General features: G+C 39.2%; 1 protein-coding gene across 1 annotated transcript in view; it reads right to left on the bottom strand.

The window, feature by feature from the left end:
* Window positions 1-22,948, bottom strand: part of spire2 (spire-type actin nucleation factor 2) — a 48,543-nt gene extending 25,595 nt beyond the window's left edge. Inside the window, exons 1-5 of the mRNA XM_041794539.1 lie at window positions 22,505-22,948; window positions 6,465-6,508; window positions 3,868-4,266; window positions 619-699; window positions 329-493 (exon numbers count right to left, since the gene is read on the bottom strand). Coding sequence (XP_041650473.1) covers window positions 329-493; window positions 619-699; window positions 3,868-4,266; window positions 6,465-6,508; window positions 22,505-22,799 — 984 coding nt within the window. The 5' untranslated portion in view covers window positions 22,800-22,948. The remainder of the gene's footprint in view (window positions 1-328; window positions 494-618; window positions 700-3,867; window positions 4,267-6,464; window positions 6,509-22,504) is intronic.
* Between the last annotated feature and the right edge of the window lie 418 nt (window positions 22,949-23,366).

Raw genomic sequence — 23,366 nt, 5'->3', positions numbered from 1 at the left:
ACAGTCTTGTTCTTCTTCCACCTCTGCTGATTTCTGACTTTTAAAACATATCAATAACATGTGTTTAACCTGTTTATTTCTTCCTCTTGCATCTCAACTCAGATGTTTCAAATCAGTGTGATGTTGTCCTTCTGTACGGAAGGAGAAAACTACAGTATAATGGTCCTTCTTTTATTACCATTAGCCAATAAAGTAAACTCCTTACTTTCACAGAAAATGGCCACATTAACTGCTATTGTACAAAAATAAATGTAGCAGCAGTTACATTGTTAACATCTGTTGTACCATTGTGTTTGCTTGGTGTTTGAAACAGATTCTCGTCTCTCACCATGACTTTGCGTAGCTGGAACTTGCGAGCTCGTATATCCTGCATCAGCATCTCAAAGGGAGTGAGGCTGAACTCGGTGGGCAGCGAGTTGAAAGGCTGCTCCTGCACCTTCTTCAGCTTCACTCCCTGCCGCAGCTCCTTCATCAGCTGCACCCACAGCCGGGCCTGGCATGGAAACAACAACAAGCACATCTGCATGAGTCAACGCCACAACACTGCCCGCCACTGTCAGAAACACAGTCGTATTGTTCCCGCTGTCACACAGTGCACCCTCACTCTCTTCATCTCACCCAGTCTCTGTGTTTCAGAGCGTCCAGCTCGACTGTCGATCTATCCTCCAGAGATTCCTCTGTTGTGATTTTCTTCAGCATCTGTGCAACAAATAGAAAGACACAGAATCAGTGCATCTTTATACAGAAGAATAAACAACAGAGTTGACCAAAAGTCACTTGTTGCAAGACAAAGTCTTTTAGGCAAAGTCTGAATCAAGTCTCAAGTCTTCAAGTTTATAAATAAAAAAAGGGTAAAATTCATCTAGTTAGTATTACTGTCCATTTTAATTATCATTAAACCCCTGGTAACTGTCTTTAATATTACTCTAAATAACATCTGGACAGCATGCAACATAGATTAGTTTACCAAGAAAGGAACACGTTCATAATTAAGAAAGAAAAGAAAATCCTGGAGCTTTTTAATATTTGTGTTGATGTGTCTGTGCTTTCAGAGTGCTGTGAAACAATTCAGAAATGTCTTATTTCTCTGTATCACTGCTTTGTTTGTAACCACCACTACTCCCTATAAGGCCTGAGATATATTTGCTGTTTCACCTTGCATTTTTGTGTGTGTCCAGCTGCGCTGGCTAGGGAAAAAAATAGAACTGGACCGTTGCTCTGTCCAAAGTCCTGTTTTCAGGTGAAAGAACATTTTTTATTTCATTTGGATATCAAGGTCCAAGGTGCTTCAAGTCCAGATTTTTTAGTTTCCACAGTTAGTGCTGGTTTAGGGGGCCATGTTATCTGCTGCTGTTGGTCCACCGTGCTTTAGTCCAAAGTCAACGCTGTCAGCCTTCTACCAGGAAAGCGCTTCATACTTCCATCTGCTGAGAAGTTTTATGGAGATACTAATTTCCTTTTCCAGCAGGACTTGACACTTGACCACAGTGAAGGCAAAACTACCAGAAACTGGATTGCTCACCATGTTTTTACTGTGCCAACTGGTCTGACCCGAAACCCATAATTAGTGGTCAATGTCAAGAGGATGACACCAGACTCAACAATACAGATGAGCTGAAGGCTGCCATCAGAACAAACTGGGCTTCATAACACCCCAGCAGTGCCACAGACAGATTGGCTCCTTGTCATGATGCATTGATGCAGTAATTTGTGCATAAATGAGCATAATTTTCCAGAAGTCAACGTTAAAAATCCTTTTTGTGGACTGATGTTGCATGACATTCTAATATTTTAAGATGGTGAAGTTTTGTTTAGTGTAAGTTGTAATCACTAAGATTTAAAACAAAAAATCCTGACAGATTTCACTTTGTATGAGCTGAATCTAGAATGTATGCAAGATTCACTTCTTGAATTCAATCACAGGACTAAATGAGCTTTATCTAATTTTTTGAGAGGCACCTGTATATTTGCTGTTTCACCTTGCACTTGCGTATGCATTCAGCTGTGTTATTAGCATTCTTGTAAATATACTTGCCTATACACACGTGTGTGACTGGAGGACACCACGACAGGGCACTGAAAACTCAGGATGGGGGATGTGATGATGACCACAAACATGAAGACACTTGAAGACATTTTTTTAATGCTAATTCTGGGAAAAGGCAACAGCGTTCATAGCAGTGTAACCTTTGAGAGCTATTTTTAATTCTAGTCTCAGTCTTAGTCTTTAGATCAAATGCCTTTAGTTTTGGTTGCATTTTAGTCCTTTCTTTCTCTTATAGTTTTAGTCTAGTTTTAGTTGATGAAAACTCAAAACATTTTAGTATAGCTTTAGTCCATAAAAAGTCCTCACATTTTAGTCTTAACTTTTAGCCTAAGCATTTATTCTCTTGCCTAAATCTGGCACCACATCATGCTACTGCATTCTATGCACACTGCCAAACCTGTGATCCTGCTTTCTACAGATGAGAGGCAGAATAGCTACACATTGGCTGTGTTTTGTCAGATTTACCCACAGTGGAGAAATATCATGGATTTTAGATGTCCAATGAACACTAAATTACATTTTAGTCTTGTTTTAGTCTTGACAAAAACTAACCTTACTTTTAATCAGTTTTAGTCATCAAATATCTATTTTGAGCTAGTCTTTGTGTAGTCTTTATCGTGTAAAAAAGGCTGTCAACGAACATTTTTAGTCATAGTTTTAGTCAGTGAAATTAACCCTGGTTCATAGATCATTTTTACAGCAGCTGATAAAAACAGAGAGAGTCTGTGCGAACCTCTCAGTGTAGTAAATTTATTTTGTCATCTGCCATGTATTTCATGAAAAAAGAAACTATACAAACAGCCACTAACACTTTTTGTTCAGCCTTGCATGGTCACTGATTAAAATGAAACACTGATCTTGCTTGTATTATTAGAGGTAAAAAAAAACAAGATTCAGAACCAAATCTATCTGTCCCAGCTGGTTAGACAGATAATCTGTTCTCTGTGCAGTGACAATAACACATTGTGAAGACGTGGAGAAATATGGACTTGGTTTACCAGTTTGCTTTAAAACTTTTACTTGTTGTCTTGGCTGCCATATTGGCTGTCACACATCCTTCACCTCATGTAGTAGGCATGATGGATCCATGTATGTGTAGTTTCCACAAGTATATCTCCAGGCAAAGTAATCCTAGTGTCAACTGCTACACGCTCTCTCTCTTGCTTGGTAGCTTTGTGTGGATAAGGTCATGAAAAAGTGTCAAAAACTTAGAAAACCTGATTAGAAAACATCTTTCTTCATGACCATTTGGTTTTTCAATGCATCCATCTTTTCCATGATATCTAAACTTAATGCCTCGCTCTGATGTACCAGTTGTTGTAATAAACAGCAAATAAAGCTTCTGGAATGATATCAGTGAGACGTATTGGTAATTTTCCTCACATTTTCACCATCTAACAAACCCAAGAAAACACTTATGACTGTGATAATTTTAGTCACTGATATTGTGATATGAAATTTTTACGTTGTTTTATTTCACAACAGATACAGTTCATGCAGTGCGCTGCTACACTGTTCAACTCTCATTAACTGCCATGCTCTCTGCTTCATCAGGTTGAGCTCTGGAAGGAAACTGGGTGGCTTCTGTAGTTTTCATCTGTTTCTACTGAGCAGCATGTACACAAGAATATTAATGTTGGATTGTATAAGCATTCAAATCAAAGGGCATGAACTTATTGAGGAGCAGGCCTCTAGTGCACTGAAATAGATGAAAGCAGGTCCTTAATCCTGATGTATTTTACTTTAATACTCTTAGCTGCCTTGTTATCAGCAGTCGTCTTTTTCAAGAATTAATGGCGACTTTTAAAGCTAACATATACCTCTTTAGCATCTCTTATCCTGATGAGGAAGGTCTGCAGCTCCAGAGTCTCCACAAACAGAGCCCTGCACACAGCCTGGTAGTGCTCTGGAGCCAAGCTGGGGTTGGCCAGGCGAGACGCACACAGTGCCATCACCTGGTGGAACGTACACACTGGCCTTATCACACCCTCCTGCTCCTCCTCCTCCTCCTCCTCCTCCTCTTCTTCCTCTTCCTCTTGCCCACTGTAGCCCTCATCTGTTGTACTGTTCCCAATAGAGCTGTCGCTCTCTCCTGCCTGGTCTCCCCCGGCCATGCGTTCGATGAGGCGCTCCAGCTGTGGGCCCAACTCCCGCTCTTCGCTGTCATCCAGCCCCCAGTCCAGAGCTTGGTAGATGGCCACGCCCAGTGACTGAACCACCTGGAAATGAAGGAAACAGAAGAAGGAAAAGATGTATTTTTTTTGTGTCACGGTGTGAATGTTTTCTGAATAACTATGGCTCTGATTCCACTGATAGACTTAATCCAAAGACATTCAAATCTTTCATTTTATCATGTCTACACTAAATGTTATGGATAGATGTCTGCTGCACACATAAAATACAAAGAATTCCAAATGTATGCATATTATGCATATTTTAGTGTACATGGCCAGCAGATGGTGCATTTTAGTACCAGCCTCTCAGACCAAAACAAAGCTCATCTTTGTCCACACCTCCACTGCCCTTAAGTGCACCACATCCCCTCAAGTTTTCTGACCAAGTTCAGCCATTTGTAGCACTGACCACCATTCAAATATGCAGCTCAAAGTTGATCTGATTTCAAATCAAACAAAGTATTTTTTTGAGTTTGGAAAGTCAGTTGGTTTCTCTTGGCTTTCCCATCCCTGAGTGTGTGGGGCTGTCTATTATCCCCCACACAGTAGAAGGACTAATGGTTGGGTGATGGGGGAGGGGTTACTCAGGGAAATGGAAAAACAGTTAAGCCTCTGAGCAAAACAAAAAGAAGCTGAAGGCAGCATCATCTTGTCAGTGTGACCATAGAGTTGAGAACAACAAAGGTCAGGTTGGGTATGGGAGCATATGCCAGCTTGGGACTTTGCCAACACAACCCTGGTTCTGTGCTGTTCTGGCCTCCTGATGGCCATCCTCCAGGCCTGCACCAGGCCCATGCACCATCTCTCCCGCTATTCTCCCAGCTGCCCCCTCCATGAGGCACGTGGTCACCTCTGGCTTCTGGACCAGCCCACCAGTAAACGGTGAGATGCATCAGGCCCAGGGAAAGCACACCAGTTGCCTATAAAGGCAGAGCAGTCGTTCCCATGTCAAGCAGCTGACTCTTCCCATCCCTGCTGAACTGAGCACATCAGTATTAGACACACAGTCTTGCCAACAATACCCAAAGATAGGCCAAAGAAAAGTTGTCATAAAGGAGTCCAGATGGCGCCTTTGGCCATCAGTCAACATCCAGGCCTCACAAGAGTATAGTAAGACCAGGAGGACCAAGGCCCAAAAGACCCTGGCTTTCGTCCACATGCAAAGATAACAGGGATGCCACACTGTCTTGCTAAGCGGACTCATCACCCCATGCAGGAGTCTATGGTTGATTTCAGCCTCACAGTCAGTAGATCAATGGATTATGCTGCCTGAATAGGTGAACATTACAACTTCCACATTCTCACCAGTCACAGACACAGACCTGATGGCAGCACCCACAGCATCCCCAGGTGGTTGCTGTCCTTTGCCTCCAGAGTCTCGGGGCACAGGGTTTGCAACCCCATGCCTTTAATCTACATTACACATAAACACTTATGACTAAAAGATCTGCACAGGGGTTGTACTCCTGATGCTGCAGCCATTAGATGAGCTGCATGTTACATGAAGGCGGTGGTCCAACGTTTGATAAGGGGGGAAATCCCTGCACAACAAGCGTCCATCAGGAGCTGAGGTTTCATTGAACAACAAACCCAGAGGAAATCTGATTTAAGACTTTTTTAGAAAGGCACTGCTCAATGATATATTTAGTTAAAGTATATTTGCATATTATACCTTTAAAATAAAATTTAACATGGAATGTTTTTTAAATCATTCCAAGCAATATTAACTGTATTATTTAGTCTAACAATTAGCTGTAATTTAGCCATATTTGTTTGAATTCAAGTTTTTTTAAGGTGCATAGTCCTCCCAGAGTGTCTTTATCATCTAAGGTCAGTAATGTTATAAGATAGTGCAGTGTATCATGTTGGTGTCTTAAATATCAGGATACATATTTGTTTCAGGCTTGAGCAGATATCAAGTTTTAAGACCTTAATTGGCTGATACAGATCACATGCAAACATTACTGTGAATCACTGCAACTGCACAATAATAAAGGGGTTGTCATTTAATTAGAATACTCCTATGCTGACTCTGCCAAACCTAAATGGTGAGGTTGTACTTAGGATATTAAAGCAGTAGAAATTTAGTGGTATTGTTACAATAGTAGGCAAAAGTTTTGTAGCTCTAGCTTTGTTAAAAAATTCCCTTTCCAAAACCATAAATTTCACATGACAGTCAACCAATAAGAAAACATTGTCTTATACTGTTCAAGCTGGGAAGTTCATTGTGAAAACTTTCTCACCTGACGCTCTTCTGCAGGTGGATGAGAAGGTCCATCAGTGTCATCTGGAGGGACAAAGAAAGAAAAAAATTACTTTCATGATTTCAAAAAACATGCATGATATTTCAAACTCCTGCCAGTTTGTTGATTGTATGTTGTTTGTCATTTCTTTAACTCTTGAATTTATTTCAGGCTTTGCTGCAATGTAAAACAAGCTGTGCGACACTTTTGATAACTATTTTAATTAGCATTTTGCTAGAATAGTTATGCACCTGAAGTGTGTCTGTAATGAAGTTAAGTGTTGTTAAACTCTCTTGATAGCATTGTAGGGGCGCACGGTATAATCAGCATAATATTGGTATTGGTAGATAATATCTTAAATTTTTAACTATCGGTATTGGAAGTTAGGAAAAATCAGCCAATACATTTCCCGATGATTTTTATCTTATTTGTTTCAGCAGTAGGAGATGTGCTTTTGAAGGAAAGCTAATCTTGAAAAGTCACTGGCAACTACTAGGAGACAATTCAAGGAATCTAAGAGATGTGCATCTAAGTTTGTTCACGTGGTATTAACACCAATGTATCTACAAACGTACAAATTTTTTTTAAGACCAAAAGATTACAAAAAATAAGAGGATCTTTAAATTTTTTAGGAAAAAGTCCAATTTTTTTAGATAAGTTGCATATTTACAAGAATGTTAGACATACTTCAGAAACATTCCAATTTTCTGACCTTAAAAAGTTGTACATTTGAGAGAAAAAATAAATATCTGAGTTTACAAAGTTGGAAATTTTGATGATATAAACTAAAAGATATCAAGTCATAAATTTACAACATTATAAAGCCAAAATTTTAGGAAAAACCAAACTGAAATCAAGCCTTGCCATTAACTAGTGACCAGTCCAGGGTGTACCCTGCCTCTCGCCCAATGACAGCTGGGATAAGGTCCAGCTCCCAGCGACCCCCAATGGGATAAGTGGTATAGAAAATGGATGGAACCTGAAATCAGTGGTTGAATATCCCTAATTTACAGAAATGTCTCTTTTAAGTCCCAATGATAATGACAATTTTACATTTCTGGGCTAAAATCACAACTGTTCCTTCATTGCTCAGTACCAGTGAGAAGTATCATTTTATTCAGCTCTCAATTGCAAAACTTGTGCAAGGAAAACAGCTTAATCCTTTTATTCCAAGCAATTGGCTATTTTTGACATTATAATCTCAAAAATTCTAAGTTTCAGTTCACGTGAATTGAAACTTAAGTAAAAAGTTTCTTTTTTTCTACAAAATTTAGAACTTTTTTAACTGGCAAATTGTGTTTTTTTTTTCTTGAAAAATAACAACTTCTCTTATAATTTTTAGTGGCCCTAACACGCCGTCATAATGAAGGATGGTTTATACATCGTTTGGTAACAACAAGTGCATTTAGGCCTGTTATGTTGGGATTGTGTTAAAAATCATTTGTCAATTAAAACTGATGTTTAATTTTTATGAAGTATGTTCTGGTTGCGGGGGCTTAGCTTTTCCTGGATATGAGCAGGGGGTAACCTTGCAAAGCAGATGGATACGACCATTCCCATGTTTCTCACTGGCGAATCCATCTTGCAAAGCTTCCATCTGAACCGTTTGGGCCCGCTAAGAAAGTGACAGGACCAATCAGCGACAAGGGGCAGTACTTTCAGGCGCAGCGGAGTCGTGACGCAAGCAAGCAGCAACAAGAAAGAAGTCATTGCAGTTGTGGCAGAAGCCATTAGTGTGGATGCTGTTAAAGCGCCAGTTTTATCAGAACTTGACAACATTTCTTCGTTTAAAGAAGAACAAAGAACAGCAATGAGCTGTTTTCTTTTCAAAAAAGACAAATGTCGTGTACTGACATTTTTATAGTTGCCATGATTCGCGTTATGCAGCCCTAATGGAGTTTACGCCTTCGCTGCACACCTAGCCGCTCGATGGCAGTTAGATCACGTGCTTTGTTGCTCTGATTGGCCCGTAAAGATGTGACAGACAGAATGTTCATCCAATCACCCTCTGAGTTTTTTTCAAAGGCTCTGCCCTTTCCCAAACACTGTGTACAAGAGGCCTATCAGATTGATGTGTGAAACAAATCTATTTGGCTTGCCAGGGTAAGTAGCTGGTTACAAACTCCTTAGTTGTATCATTAACAGCTTCAATATGTGCCACAGGCAGAAGCGCCACATTAAAACCAGGTACCAGATAAAATAACCAGAAAAAATATTTCACACTGAGATAACAGCTGCACTGATTTTTTTTTTTTTAATGACTGAGTATTTTAATATTCCAAAATCGCTACCCATGTCTTGCTTTACTTTAGCAGGTAAGCATCAAGTCTGATGAGTTTTAGACAGATGCACATACATTGGTTCACCAAATTATCTAGAACAGCGGTTTTCAAAGTCGGAGGCAGGCCTCCCCGGGGGGCGTCGCAGAACTTTAGGGGAGGCGCGGAACCAGAAACCAGAGAAAAGGTGATCTAACTTCTGCTGTGCATGAAGCAAAATGGATATACTTATAGTTACTATAGGGACTATGCAATAGAGTCAACTTTCCAAGTTAGGATTTTCCTACGTTGATCCCAGTGTTGCTCAAGTCACGGTTTTTAATTTGCAAAGATGCAAGCTGATGACAGCTTAAGGCTGTGTAAACCTTGGGGTCATCTTAAGACTGAGCAAAAAGTCTAGTGACCAAACTAGGGGAATTTTTAACAGGAAGTGAAGGGAATTTCGGTCACTGATCAGTGCACCAGCACTGATCAAAAGCAAGTACCGAGAAAGGCAGAAGGTGGAGGATGGTCTGCTGTTATGCAATCCTGCATCAACAGTACAGATGAAAATGTATTTAGTTCCCACTAAATAAGACCATAGAGCATAATAATCAGGTAGTATTGGCAATACATTTATTACTGAAGCCAAATAATTGATTGCCTGGGAAAGACAGATGTTTAAGAACATTTACAGAACAAAATATCAAAATATGTTGTTAAGAATTGTTTAAGTTTAGACATAAATGTTTGACAATATGGTTGTTTTTTTCAGTCTGAATCTTTATGGGGTCCACTGAATGAATAATTTTCTCTTAGGGGAGGCTCACTCTCCCACACTTTAAAAAACCCCTGATCTAGAAGACTCGACAGGTATTCCTTCACAGGTATTATTTAAAAGGGAACTCCTGTCTTTTTAAATCTGGATTTTTTTCCACTATTATGAGAGCGCATTCTGCCAGAACAGTACAAGAACTTCTACAATGCATTTATTAGAACCTCAATGAGTTTTTAAGAGAAAAGAAAATACAAGGACAATCCTTAATGATATCTGCTGCTCTGACTTTCCTCAAAATGAAGCTTTGAATGAACAGATGGCAATAATGTGGAGAACACAGACTCATAGTTCATACTATATTAGATTTATCCCCTTCTGTGTTTGGAGACAAATTCAGAATAATGCTTGAAAATGTTGCCAGAGGCAGTTTCAAAAAATCTGGCTGATTAGACAGAGAGTTGTCTGGAGAAGATTTAATCCATCTCACCAACAGCCATGCTTCAAACTTGAAGGCAGTAAAAAGGCCTTCGCTAGTGTGCTCTATTTTATATATATCTCACCTGTTCCTCCATATGTCCAGCAGTCTTATCCTGACATGCATTACTGTGTTGATTCTGGTTTGATGTGGCTTTGTCAGAGTGTATGCATGTGTGTTGTGAGAGAGTAAAAAAGCTCTCTCTCCCAGCTCAGATGTCTGTAATGACACCCGAGAGGCCTGAAAGCCCTCGGTCAGCAGCTCTCACTGCAGAGAAACACGAGATCGAGCGGACAAGAGATGCAGACAAAGACAGATGGAGAGAGAGAGAGGGAAAGACAGAGTGATACAGACAGACAAGGAAAGAGAGAGAGAGAGATAGTGGAAACATCAAGGAAAGGAAAGAAAGATGAAAAGAGGGAGAGAGAGATCAGCAGAAAAAGAAAGATGAAAAGGGGGTTGGATGTGTGGGTATGGGGGGTCAGCTTGCCACAGCATCCTCTGCTGTCAACAACAAAGTGCTGAGACCAGGACATAGCATCACTCTGTTCCCCATGTGAACGCAGATGCTGCCTCAGTCTGCAACAAAGGCAACAACAGACACTAGAGGAGGGCAAAGAAATACTCTATTATGATGCACCCCATATCCACAACCCCCCTCAGGAGTGAGTGAACATGAACCCCCTTCAAACCTGTCAGACAGGTTTAAATAATAGCGCCGCCAGTTTCCCACAGTTACAGGTCAGTGAGCACAAAAGAGGCGAGGGATCTGCATCCAAAACACCTCAGAGAGCCCTGGAGCTCCCATCTGAGAAACACTGAAACAGTCAGTATGGTGACATGAAGAGTGAAGCTGAGTTACAGTTATGGCTAAAGATGTACGATACTGGATTTTTGCCAATACCCAAAATGCTTTTATTTACAAGTCAATTTTAGCCGATACTGATACTTTAATGTAATTCAGACCAAAAATCACATGCCTGATTGTCATCATTGGAGGCAGTCATGTAAAGAGACCGCAAAGTGAAAAAAAAAAGTTAAACAGAGCTGGGAAGAAGAGGGGAGCTTTTACTGTAGGAAGAAGAAAAAAAGAAAAGAAGAGCTCTAAAGCATCTTCTAAGCAATAATAAAGGTGTTGGTTATGTTAACACTGTCTGGACTTATTAATCTTCATAAGCACCTTAAAAAGTCCAATCAGTGGCTTACCCACTTTAAATTACATTTATTACAAGGTTCTTGTTGTAAGATATTAGCATTTTAATCAGCCATTATCTAAAATCCATTATTCTGATAAACATATGAAGTAATTGTACATAGCAGCCACAGCCTCAGTGAAGCTGAAGTTGAACTTTGCTCGTTCTTAAAATTGCATTCAGAGCATTTACAGCGGGAGACGGTAATCACAGGGAAAAAATAATCACGCAAAAAACACTTCACTAAAAAGTTTCAGGTTTCAGTTTTGCTCACTTTTAAATTAAAATAATATCAGCTTATAAGAACTAAAGTACCCAGCAGTAGTTGTGCTGTTTGTTCTCTTTTCTTTTAGGTTCTGCACAAAAATACCAAGACAGTTCCAACTAACCAGCAAAGCGATAACTTTGTACTGGTTCTGATCCTAAACTTTTACATTTGAAGGCAATTTCTAACAAAAAAATGAGAAAGTCTTATCTTGAGCAACTGATCTACATCAAATACAGTTAGGAGTTATTCAAGAGAGCTGAGTGGAGTATAGGAATCCTTGCAAATGAGTTCAAATCGAATGTTTCAATAATCAGTGGGAAGCTAAAACTGCTTCCTGTTTCTATTTAGGTGACTTTTTTTTAAAGGAGCAATATCTAACTGGACTTTGGTTTTAAATACACTCAGTGAATTACTGTTCATGGTCATTATTGCATTGATGAACATCTTCATCTCATCACTCTTTCTGTTTACAGGGTAAAGATTAGGATGCACTATACCTAAAGTTGATGTGGGAGGAAGATAGGCAAAGCTGAATCAATGAATAATCAAAAGCTTTCCTGAACCTTAAACTACACCAGCAGAGCCGTAAATGAGCTTAGTAGAGTTTGGGACACTGCAGCTTTTACAAGGGACAATAAAATATACACCCAGTCATCACTCTATTACAGGTGTGAATGTATTGCACCCTTTTAGTAATTGTTATTGCCCAAGGACAGTACTGTGCCTGCATAATGGAACTCATTTAAAGTCCAATCATGGGATTAAGAACATTCCTGCTATTTCTGCTGGCACCAGGAAAAGTTGTGTTTGTTTTGAGGGCCATTAGGGGCCATGTGTCATGTTAACGTGTTGTCACTACCTGGAGGTTTCACATGCAGAGCCTGGGTCTGCTCGAAGTGATGATGCCCTTTGGACAATGATGACCATGTGGCAGGGTAGGCAAGATAAAGAACGTCTGCATTTTGGCATGGTGGGCAGTGAGAGACAGTATGGAGGGGGTGGCTGTGAGATCTGGGAGCTCACTGTTTAATCTTCTGAACAAAACCTGGTGGAGGGGGGTTCTCATTTGACAACCCTGGTAAAGTGCTAGCTTTTTGCTGCCCATTGGCCAAATATTAAGGCTGATATTAAGGGTATGATTAGATTTAGGAGTTTCTCCTCTGAGTGATTATACTTGAAGTCGGGCACACAGATAGTGTGTATTCGAAATTTACATCAAGATCAAACAATATAACAGTTTTTAGTTTGATTCATATATTGTCAGCACTGGTATGACAATAGACCTGTTAAAGACCTGAGCAGGTCACAACCCGTCCTACTTAAAATGTATTTTGGCATGTAAAATAAAGGCATTTTACCTTTAAGGTTCAGAATTTTAAATCATATTTGACCTTTTTAACTCATTATTATGAAATGTATCTCATATTCTGACCTTTTCAACTCCTAACTGACTTTTAACTCTATATTTTTTCCTTTTAGGCTCATAATTTAAAATTTTAGAACATATTTTAACCTTTAAAACATGACTGCAACTTTCATGAAGTCATTATTTCATGAATAAGAACTTGGGGTTTTCTTCCAAGTAGACTGTCTGGTTTGTTAGTTAACAATTGAAAGCCTTTAATTTGGCATTTACACTTTTAAAAAATAAGTTGTAGTGTTTTTTATGGTGGCTGTGATATCAACAGGATGGTTTATTTTTGATGACCACTAAACAGATGTAAAAGTTACGTAATTTCAGCTATCAAATTTTTATGAAAATTTACAACTTGCTAATAATCTGACTAGACATCTTTTACAGAGGAATGTGTACAGTGATGATGACAATATATCACACATAAACCAAACTCAATGTTGATGCCTGATTAAATGTGTCACAGTTACTGGTAGCACATTGGTTGGCTAGCAGATGCTATAGTTAGCAAACATGCCAAATCATTGAAGACCAGCTGCATCGCCAGTACTGCCTTCATTGAGGGTGGGTAGTGTCCATTGTTCCGAACTCAATCCTAAGATGGCACTGAATGTGTATTTTCACATTCTTGTCAGACAGAACGGACTCTGCACATGAATGCACTTGAAACATTAAGTATTTAGTACAGGAGTAAACAATATGGAACAGACCTTATTTCCTCTGCTGCAGTGGATCAAGTTCATCTTGTTGGATAGATATTTATATCTCTCATATATATATTGAACTAAAAAACTCACTAGATATCTGCATTTTGGGTAATTTGAGCTTATAAACTCACCAGGAGGCCGCCATATTTTGGTCCGCACTGGTACTGTGACGGCACAGTGTCACTGCGCTCCTCGCTGTTACTATGCAGTATCCACTGTTTCAGACTGGTAGCCAGTGTTAGGGCCGCACCTTAGATATCTAGGATATCTGTTTTTTTTGTTCAATATACATATGAGAGGTAGAAATATCTATCCAACAAGATGAACTTGTCTGATCATGCAGGGTTCTTTTTAAAAAGTTATGTTTCAGTCATTGAGGTCACAGGTCCATAAATCAGATCCTCACTCTAAACAGGACCATGGTTAAAAAAAACATCCTGCTTAACAGAAGAAGACTTAATTGTTGTGATTAGATACAAAACTAGTTCCTTAAATGTTAGCTATGTTGCATACATCACTGTGTGATGTATTTCTTCTTTAAGAGACTGCTTGTTTAAGGCACTTCTGTACTAGGATCACCATTAAAGCCTCATCTTTGACTGATGACAGCTAGCTCCTAAATACAGCTCATGTACCAGTATGATGACATCTCTGTCTTATTAGAGCTTACTGAATCACCATGCTTGCGATTGTATTACAGTTTGGGCTCTCAGTGGAGTAAGAGTGGGCCAGACACAGTCACTCACAGATGCTGTCAGTGACGTCAGTAATCTGCACACACATGCTCCACCAGGGATGGTCTGTCATGTTTCATACCAAAGCAGACTAAAAATGAAGACATAAAAGCAAGAAATGTTTGAGATCAGCTTTCTCTGCGTGTGCTGCTCACTGCTGTTTCCTACTGCTTTTCCCCCTCTTTACTTCCTGGTTGTAGCAGACAGCAGAATTTTAATTTCGATAAGCAGAGTGAGTGTGCAGCATGTCAGAGGGGAGGATATGTTTTCTCTGTTGCAGTGAATCAGGCTCGTACATCAGGTGTAGGTTTCATTAAATCGCTGTAGTGCAGATTTTGTGCCAGCTCATATTGGGATTCACATTAACATGCTCCTCTGCTGCAGACCGATGTGCAGCCGGATAAAATTTATATTAGTGGGAAACAGAAATTCATTTTATAATCTCAGGTTATGCAGATCCAACAGTAGACTGCTGACATGTATTTTTTTTTATGTTTTCAGGACAAAGTCGCATGAAAACATAAAGTGGAAATATCTCATCAATATGAAAGATGCAATAAGCGACAATACGATACGATATTGACACATCCTGTTAAGTTACCTCAGTTCATGCTTTAGTTTGACCTAGAAAGGTCAAAATATGACTTAAAATTAAAACTGTGACCCTAAAAGGTCCAAATAGGAGGTAAAAAATCAAAATTGTTAATTAAGGAGGTGAAAAAGAAAGAGATAAAGAGTCAAAATCATAAGTTTAAGTCATAATTGTGAGACACAAAATTGAAAATATGACAAGAAAACACAAATTAATTTCTTTTCTCATATTCCTGACTTTTATCTAAGTATTTTCGTTCTTTACTTTTTCAAAACTGTTTGACTTAACAAGGATAGTTTAAATCATTAAGGTTAAGTTTGCATTTTTATACTGGAGGAAATCAGCAGACTTTATACCAGTCGTGGACCAGTTAGAATGAAAATATGATATGATCTTGCTAGCCGGGTTTAACTATACCATGGGCCTGAATTGGACCCCAAGCCTTGCGTTTGACACCCCAGCTTTAAGGTGTTTAAGTGCTAGAGTAAAACAACCTCCAAACAAATTACCCAGGTGTCAGTGTGACATCCAGCATGATTTCAGTCAGACTAATGGTCTTACATGCATTGTGAAAGTCCTAGTTCAGTCAGACGAACACATGATCTTTGCTGATCATGTTATGTACGTGTGTAAGTTGTGTTTTCAGACAAAAAAACTTCACCCACTTTTTAAGGTCTGTTGCACAAATTAAAATGAACTCTGAGTATTGAAAATAAAATGCTGTATTAGGAGCAAACTTTCAATGTTCTCATCTGACACTTTTCCTGCAGCAGTGGTAACATCTGTTCCATCTTTTGGCTTTAGTGGATGATGGACAGGCATCAGGATTCATTCCAGTCCACTTTTCTCTTGTGTTTGACCATGAAAACAGATCTGAGTTTTTCACACAGGTCACTCCTTGCTGCATTAAATTGAATGGGCACTTCAGATACCTTAAACATTGGCTACTGATATGTGTTCATGCAGCCTTATATGCCATTGACTGATGTCGATCAACAGGGCCAACCTAAACTAAAATGCATTGCTGCATCCCTTGCTTTGACTAAAAAGAAAGTCTTTTCCATCTGTAAAACCACAGTAAGTCTCCACCCACACCCATATCTTTCTTTGCCAGAGAAACTTTGAGTCGTGGCACATCTTCAAAAGTCCTCATGAATTTCAAAGCTCTGTGTCCCAACAATAGATCCAATTCAAGGTCATTTTCTCTGCTCATAAACCTTTAACTACACCCCCTCCAGCTGAACTGATCAACTCAGCCACCTCACTGTAGTCCACATATATCAGTCCTCAGCACCAGACCTGCAGTACACAGTCATCTCCATAGCTGCACCTGTCTGTGTTTGCAAAAATTATCAACATTATATTGATATCAGAAGATAACAGCTTTAAAAGTTTAATATTGCTATCTGCATAATAATCCACATTTGATATTTCAGCCATACATATCAGCATAATGTACAAATGTATAAGCTGAACCAAGTTTTTCTTCCTTTTTCTTCCTGAAGATTTATAGCTAGTTTCATTTATCATGCTTGAGAAGAATGTGTCTTAATGTTATTACAGTCTCTCTACAGATCTCCCAGTCAGTGTGACCCTCACATCCATACTTTAGGTCTCCCCATTATGGTCCTCATGGCATGTATGAATGAAAAAGGAGACAGCAGGATAATTTCAGTCAGCAGAGAAGAAACTAAAAAAATGAATCATTATACGAGGTAAAAGAGAAACAGAATTACAGTTAATAAACACATAGTATTGTAGTTAAGCTGTTCAGAGGTATTTCATATTCTTCAGTTACCCATATACTGTAATGTACCATTTTATTATATTCATAGCTTTTAGTCACATGATTGCCAGAGGCCAGGAGGTGGAAAAAGCCTGGAATGGTAGTCGCTAACACTGGATGCTGCATGGTCCTCTAGCACCAGCATCACTGAAATATGAGGATGTTCATCTAACCTATACATTTTTGTCATGTTAGATCTCAGGGACACAGATGATGTTTACATACTGGTATATCTGTAGTAGTGAAGGATTCTCTCCTTACACACCAGGATAAAAGTCTACAAAAGGACAAGTTTTATGTCATTTCAGTGGGTTTAGGTCAGTAATGCTGTTTGGGGAGTGAAGGGCAAAGAGCAGGTGAGTGTGTGTTATCCAGCATTAGCTAGCTCATGTTATGCAATGATCGTATCAGGATCACTTGAGCGATAACTTCAATCAACAGCATTGACTCTCACAACACTGATCTGTTATTCTCTGCAGAAGTTTAACCTGAGCCTGTCTTCTCATCTGTTCGCAAATTCAATTGAACAACAGCTCTCTTATATTAAGAAACAAAGTTTGCAGTAAGTGGTATGCAGACAATGTCACATCATGTGGGAAGAACTTCAGGGACAGGGAGGGGATTCTGTACAGAGAAGCGCAATCAAAATGCCAACCTTTTACATCATTTGTGGCTCTCGTGATTGTTCAAATTGTGGAAAAAAAAAAAAAAATCTTGAACTGCTTTTGAGTCCTAAAAAGTAGTGACACATTTGGGGGGACAGGGGTAAAAAAAAAAAAATCATAGAGAAATGGTTGCACTTGGATTAAAAACCTCTGTCTAAAGCCTGGAATGTGACAAGACTATGCTTGTGTATGGTTTATTTCCACCAAGTGGTCTGGTTTGGTTCACTATACTTTTTCATGGTTTGCCATCATAAACTCTAATCCTGCTAGTGTTTCCACAGCTGAGGTCTGTCCAGTCTTGGTCACTGTGATGGGAAATCTGACACCTTTTAAAGATCCAAATCAGTGGGTTTAGCTCAGAAATAAGAGCCAGCTTTTTGATTCCCAAACAGCTCTGCATTTGGTATAGTTTGGCTTTATTAATACGTTTTGAACAATGCTGTTATAGTTAACTAAAACTAACTAAATATCTAAAACTAAAATTCAAAAATCATTTTAGTTAACTGAAACTAAATAAAAACTAAGCTTGACTAAAAAACAAAACAAAACAAAACAAACAAAAAAAAAAAAAAACAGAAAACTAACTAAAACTGTATGCATTTACAAAACTAGCTGAAATACAAAAGAAATGGAGAAAAAATATCCTTAGTTTTAGTCTTTGGCACAACCATACTGACTGGCACCTACACACAAGTCTGTGGAGAGTAAAATTGCCTGATCTGATTGGTTAAGAGTTCACACAGTGGTAGTTTTATGTCTGGAGTTGTATTCAAACATCATCATTAGGTAAATAAAATGATTAGTGAAGAGTAGCCTGTTTGAATATATTTTTAAAAATGTATTATGCTCACTCAGTCCCGACATCTATTCGTAAAAAAACTAAAACTAACACTAAAACTAATTAAAACTAAACTAAAATTCAGCATTTTTGCAAAATAAAAACTAAGCTAACAAACCAACAGTCAAAACTAATAAAAACTAAACTGAAATCAAGCACAGAAAGTGAAAACTAAATAAAAATACAAACTAATGAAAAATCCAAAACTATTATAACCTTGGTTTTGAATGATAGCAAAAATGTGGGGAAGAAAACTGGCTTTTTAAAAGGGAGACAGTTTCTTTGGTTCAAAAAGAGCCATTTCATAGAACTGGCTATGTAAATGAAACATCTCCTCTAGGGATGCATGTGGTTAAATGATTCAAATTAGCCAGCACAACATTTAGCTACAGGTAAGTTAAACTAATTACCTTTCAGTTTTTATAAACACAGGCTTGAAATCCCAGTCTGCCTTCCTGTCAGAGCTTCCCCCAGCACTTTGGTGGATGTAAATACAAGAAACTTAGCAGTTGGCATGTAGTAGGAACAGCACAGTATGACAGGCTTTTTGAAGTAGAAAATGAAAATAAAGTGGTGTAGGCTGTCGATGGTTGAACTCAAGTGTGACTACTGAACTAAAATGAATAGAAGCAACACGTCAAAGCTTGATATTAATCTTCAAAGACGAACGAAGGCTGGCGGAGCTAGCTGCTAATGTTAGCCATGCAGAGTATATCAGGCTTGTATCGCACTTGCTGACACAACGACCCTGTGGGGAATTTGTTTTCTAAATATTTTCTCCTCTTTAGACTAGTTGGTTAAATGCAATTTAAACGGGGAAACAGAAGAGGAACATTCTCAGTCTCTTGCCTGAGAAGGTTTCTTTAATTAAGAGTGTATCACTGTTTTAATCAAAAGCATGTTAATGACAAAACAAGAGTCAAAGCTGATAAAGGGGTGCAGCTAACTTTAACTCACAACAAGTCTGCCTTCGTATGGCTGGACGTGTGGTAAGAGGCCTGCAAGACTAAGTCACTGGCTATATTGATCACTTCCATGCCAGTTTAATCAATCAGTGTAGGGATCATACCTAATATATGCTGAATTTTTCTGAGGGTAACTGCAGTGTGCAAAATGATCTAGAGCTTTAATACACTAGCTTTCCTTGTCTACTTTACTTACTTCCTGCTCCCCACCTGACATTTGCGTGTCACTGGGATCACATAACTGCAAACAATGCATCAATTCTTGCATCAAAAAAAGGTTTTCATGGGCCATGATATGATTCATATATCATATCATAGCACATTAGATATAATGCATCATATCGTGTCATCAGTAACCATCTAGAATAATTATGGTGACTAATGTACTCGACATCTGTAAAGTAAGGTCCACTGGAGCGTTTGATCCACTGGGGTGTTGTGCTGGCACATCTGTGTGATTAGATATCCTAAACAAAAGCTTTATAAAAATAAATCAACAAATGCAGTCTGCATACACCACAGCTTTTCTTTAGAATGCTGTCCAGTGTCATTTTTCTCTGCCATAGCTCTGCTGCCATGTTTTACGGTGAGTTTAGCCACTGAAAGTATTCAAAATGATCTTTTGGCTTTATTAATAAACTAAACAGAAGCACTACAAGAGTCACTTGATGCTGGTAGAGGGATTTGCTGCACTGCTTCTATAACGACTGTGTTTACTCATGGATTAGCAGGGTGTAAAACCCACACAGACTGTGAGGATAAACGAGCCTGTTAATGAGAGTTAAACATCTCCTTGGTGAGAGTTGAGAAATAATGAGTGTAGTGAAGTGACTGCAACAGTTAATTGGGAAACTTAGTTCACCAGTATCTTAAGCAGCTCCCTTTGGTGCATGAGGGAGGTCCAGATGTCCTCTGTCAAATGAGGACCACTTTAATGCTACGATAGTCTGAGCAGAATATAAAAGCACCAACAGTCACTCCGCTACCATCTCCTTATCATGAAACCAGTATACTGAACATGTACTTCTAAAATCAACTGAACTCTTGGGTAATATGAAGTCTAAGTCTTTTTTTACAGACTAACAAAAAAATCACTATACTTTTTAGAAGGTGCCATCTTGTTGCCAAGCAACAAGCTTCAAACATCTCCTGGAGCCAAATGTAAACTTCTCCTGTTAGATTCTTTAACAGGTGCTACACAGGTGCTACTATAGTCTAAGAAACAGGAAATAAGCTGCTTCTTTATCCAGCTTGGAGGACAGTGGCAGACTCGAGATGTTTGAAGGGCCGGGGCCAAACTGACGAATAGGGCACCTACTCTATGAAGTGGAGCATGGCTCTTTTCATGGCGAGGAGCTTATAGCACTTTCACTGCATTTTCTCCAGGGCACTTCATCACCTATTGCCCACTGGATGGGCAGCAAAGAGGGCGACTTATCATGCAGCGTCCACTTAAAAGGCAACCTAAAGACACGTTGTCAGAAACTGTACTTAGAAGAACTTGTATTGGCACTTTGCCAAATTTTGTCCACAAAGAGGAAATCTAGTGGGTAGTTTGTCAAATTATGTCTATTAAGAGGACACTTCATAGGACACTTGTCAAGTTTTGTCCATGTTGAGAGCATGTAAGATAACCATTTTCAATTTTTGTCTATATAGAGGGCAGATATCACAGATTTTGAATGTCTGACGAAAACTACATTCATTTTAGTCTAGTTTTAGTCATCATAATGAAAAAAAAACTTAGTTTTTGTCAGTTTTAGTCATCATAGATCTATTTTTGTTAGTTTTAGTCTAGTTTTTGTCATGGAAGAAAAGGCTGTCGACAAATAGTTTCAGTCATAGTTTTGGTCAATAAAATTAACACTGATAGAGTGCACTTACACTGACATTTTTTCCATTTGTCTATTAAGAGGGCACTTAAAAAAGGCAAAATGTCAAATTTTGTCTGTTTAAAGGACACTTCAGAGGGTACTAAAGGGATCACTGTCAAATTGTGGCTGCATGGAGGGCACTTGCCAAATTTTGTATATTACGAGGGCACTTTAAAAGGCACTTTGTCAAATTTTGTCTATTCAAAGGGAACTTCAGAGGGTACTTTGTTAAGTTCTGTGCACAAAGAGGGGAACTTAAAAAGGCACTGTCAAATTTTATATATTTCAGAGGACACTCCAGAGAGCACGTTGTCAATTTTTTTCCATAAAAAGTGTACTTAAGATTACTTTTTTATTTGGTCTATTCAGGGGTAACTTTGTCAAGTTTTGTTTACTAAGAGGGCACTTAATTGTGAACTCAGCCCCGTTAGAGGGTATATAGTTTATTAGCTTCATTAGAAAGTGTTTCTCTGAGCTCTCCCAGTAGGCAGACTACAGGCTTGGAAATAGCTCAACTCAAATCCCTCTTTGAGTGTGGATGAAGTTGCCTCTATACTAGTCAGACTTCTTCAGCATTTTTTGCTCAGCCAGCTCACAGTGCAGACATAACTACTTCTCATGCAGTTGATATTATGCAGGTACAGGCTACAGTCAGAGGGGAAACAACAAGAAGAAGTTGTATAATCTTTTGGGGTTTCCATTCACCCTTTGAAGTCTCCAAAACAGTCTCTGCAAAAGGGGATGCAAGGAAGGAGCCGTGCTCAATGAATAATTAATCATTTACCGGCAAATACAAGTCATCCCTGTTGGCATGGGGAGTGCGACAAAATACAGACTTGAGTGTCTGGAATACAGTCTCGGTTTGTTTAAGCGTACAGGTTACGCAGATATTTTAAAAAATATTCCAATAATCCATCGAAATGTCCTGTAGTTGGGGATGAAATGCTGTTTGGAGCAGGGAAATATAACGTTTTGATTCTCTTATGAACAGGATGTTCCTACGTGCTAATCCTCGTCTGGAAACTGATTATTTTATGTACAAATGTGTTCAGCCCCAAGTCCCTCACAGCTATAACAAACGTGGAAATGTTTTATGTGACACTGTTAGATTCTCTTCAGTTCTGCTCAGAAACAATCAACCTAAACGTTGTAAACTTATAAAATCGAAACAATGATTGTGTTCCCGAAGGCTATGATGCCGTCTAGTGGAGTAGATTACAAGGAGAGGACAGCAGGGAAGTATTCCGTGAACTAGTTGAAAGTCTGAAATTTTCTTTAAACAGTGTTGATTCGTAAAAATAACTTTATGCCGAATTAAAAACGTGGCTTTTAACGTTCAAAATACAACGTTTTGTTAAACCGTAAACACTTTATTTTTCCGTACAAGATAGGAACTAAAAAATGTCCCTTCTTCATAACGGAGTTCTGCATCAGAAGTATTATTGACTGACAGAGCAGGTGAAGTTGTTGGCATTAACGGACAACTGTCCTACCGTTGGTCCGGGGCTCCGGCTTTAGTAACACGGTTCCGTCCCTTTGAAGGAGGATAGAGGACGGGTCCTTCACATGCTTGACTGTCCCTGCCGGGCGGGGCACCCTCAGCCCGCTGCAGCACTGGTAGCACACCGCCCATGCCTGCTCCTCGTTGATGGGCTGCTCGTACGACTTCAGCACCTCCTCCAGAGACAGTTCCCGGGGCTCGGCCAGGTCCCGCGCCTCTCCGCGGTCCGTGGGGGCGGTTACCCGTGGGTCCCCGTCCTCGGCACTCTTGTTAGTGGATCTGGCCATGGCTGCGCTACCATGGAGCCCATCCTTCAATCTGCAGTTACCGAGGCCATTTATGCTCTCTGCGTCCGCTGGTCGGCCCAGTCTCCTGTCCTTTTTTTGACGTCTACCTCTCCTCAAGTACCGCAGCTGCACCTCGTTATCACAACACGGTCAACGTCACCATATTTATGTAGGAACTTCCGGTTCAGTGATTCAAAATAAAACCCCTAGTTCAACCGTTGTTAATCAACACGTTGCATTGACCAGTTACCGCTGTTTCTTAGTTTTATTTTTCTCTAGCAAATAAGATTTTAGAAAGAACGAGAGGCCGACTGTTAATGTTTCCTTCGATAAAAAAAAAAACCCTAAAAAAACAAAAACAACAACAACAACAAAAAAAAAAACATTTAAATCAAAGCAGCTTGTTCAGAATTGAAGATATTGAGAAAGTCAGCCTATAACCTTGCATTCTTCCTATCCAGCAGAGGGGGATACAAGTCCATTTGTGTGGAAGTCTTTGAGGAAATTAACCCACTTCACATTTGTTAAATACCTCAGTAAATACTCTATTTATAGGTTTAAGTTCAA

This window comes from Cheilinus undulatus, linkage group 9 (genome assembly GCF_018320785.1).
Source record: "Cheilinus undulatus linkage group 9, ASM1832078v1, whole genome shotgun sequence".
In the NCBI taxonomy this organism is placed as follows: Eukaryota; Metazoa; Chordata; class Actinopteri; order Labriformes; family Labridae; genus Cheilinus; species Cheilinus undulatus.
Note: the sequence above shows the minus strand (reverse complement) of the source record. Positions and strands in the feature narration are given on the sequence as shown.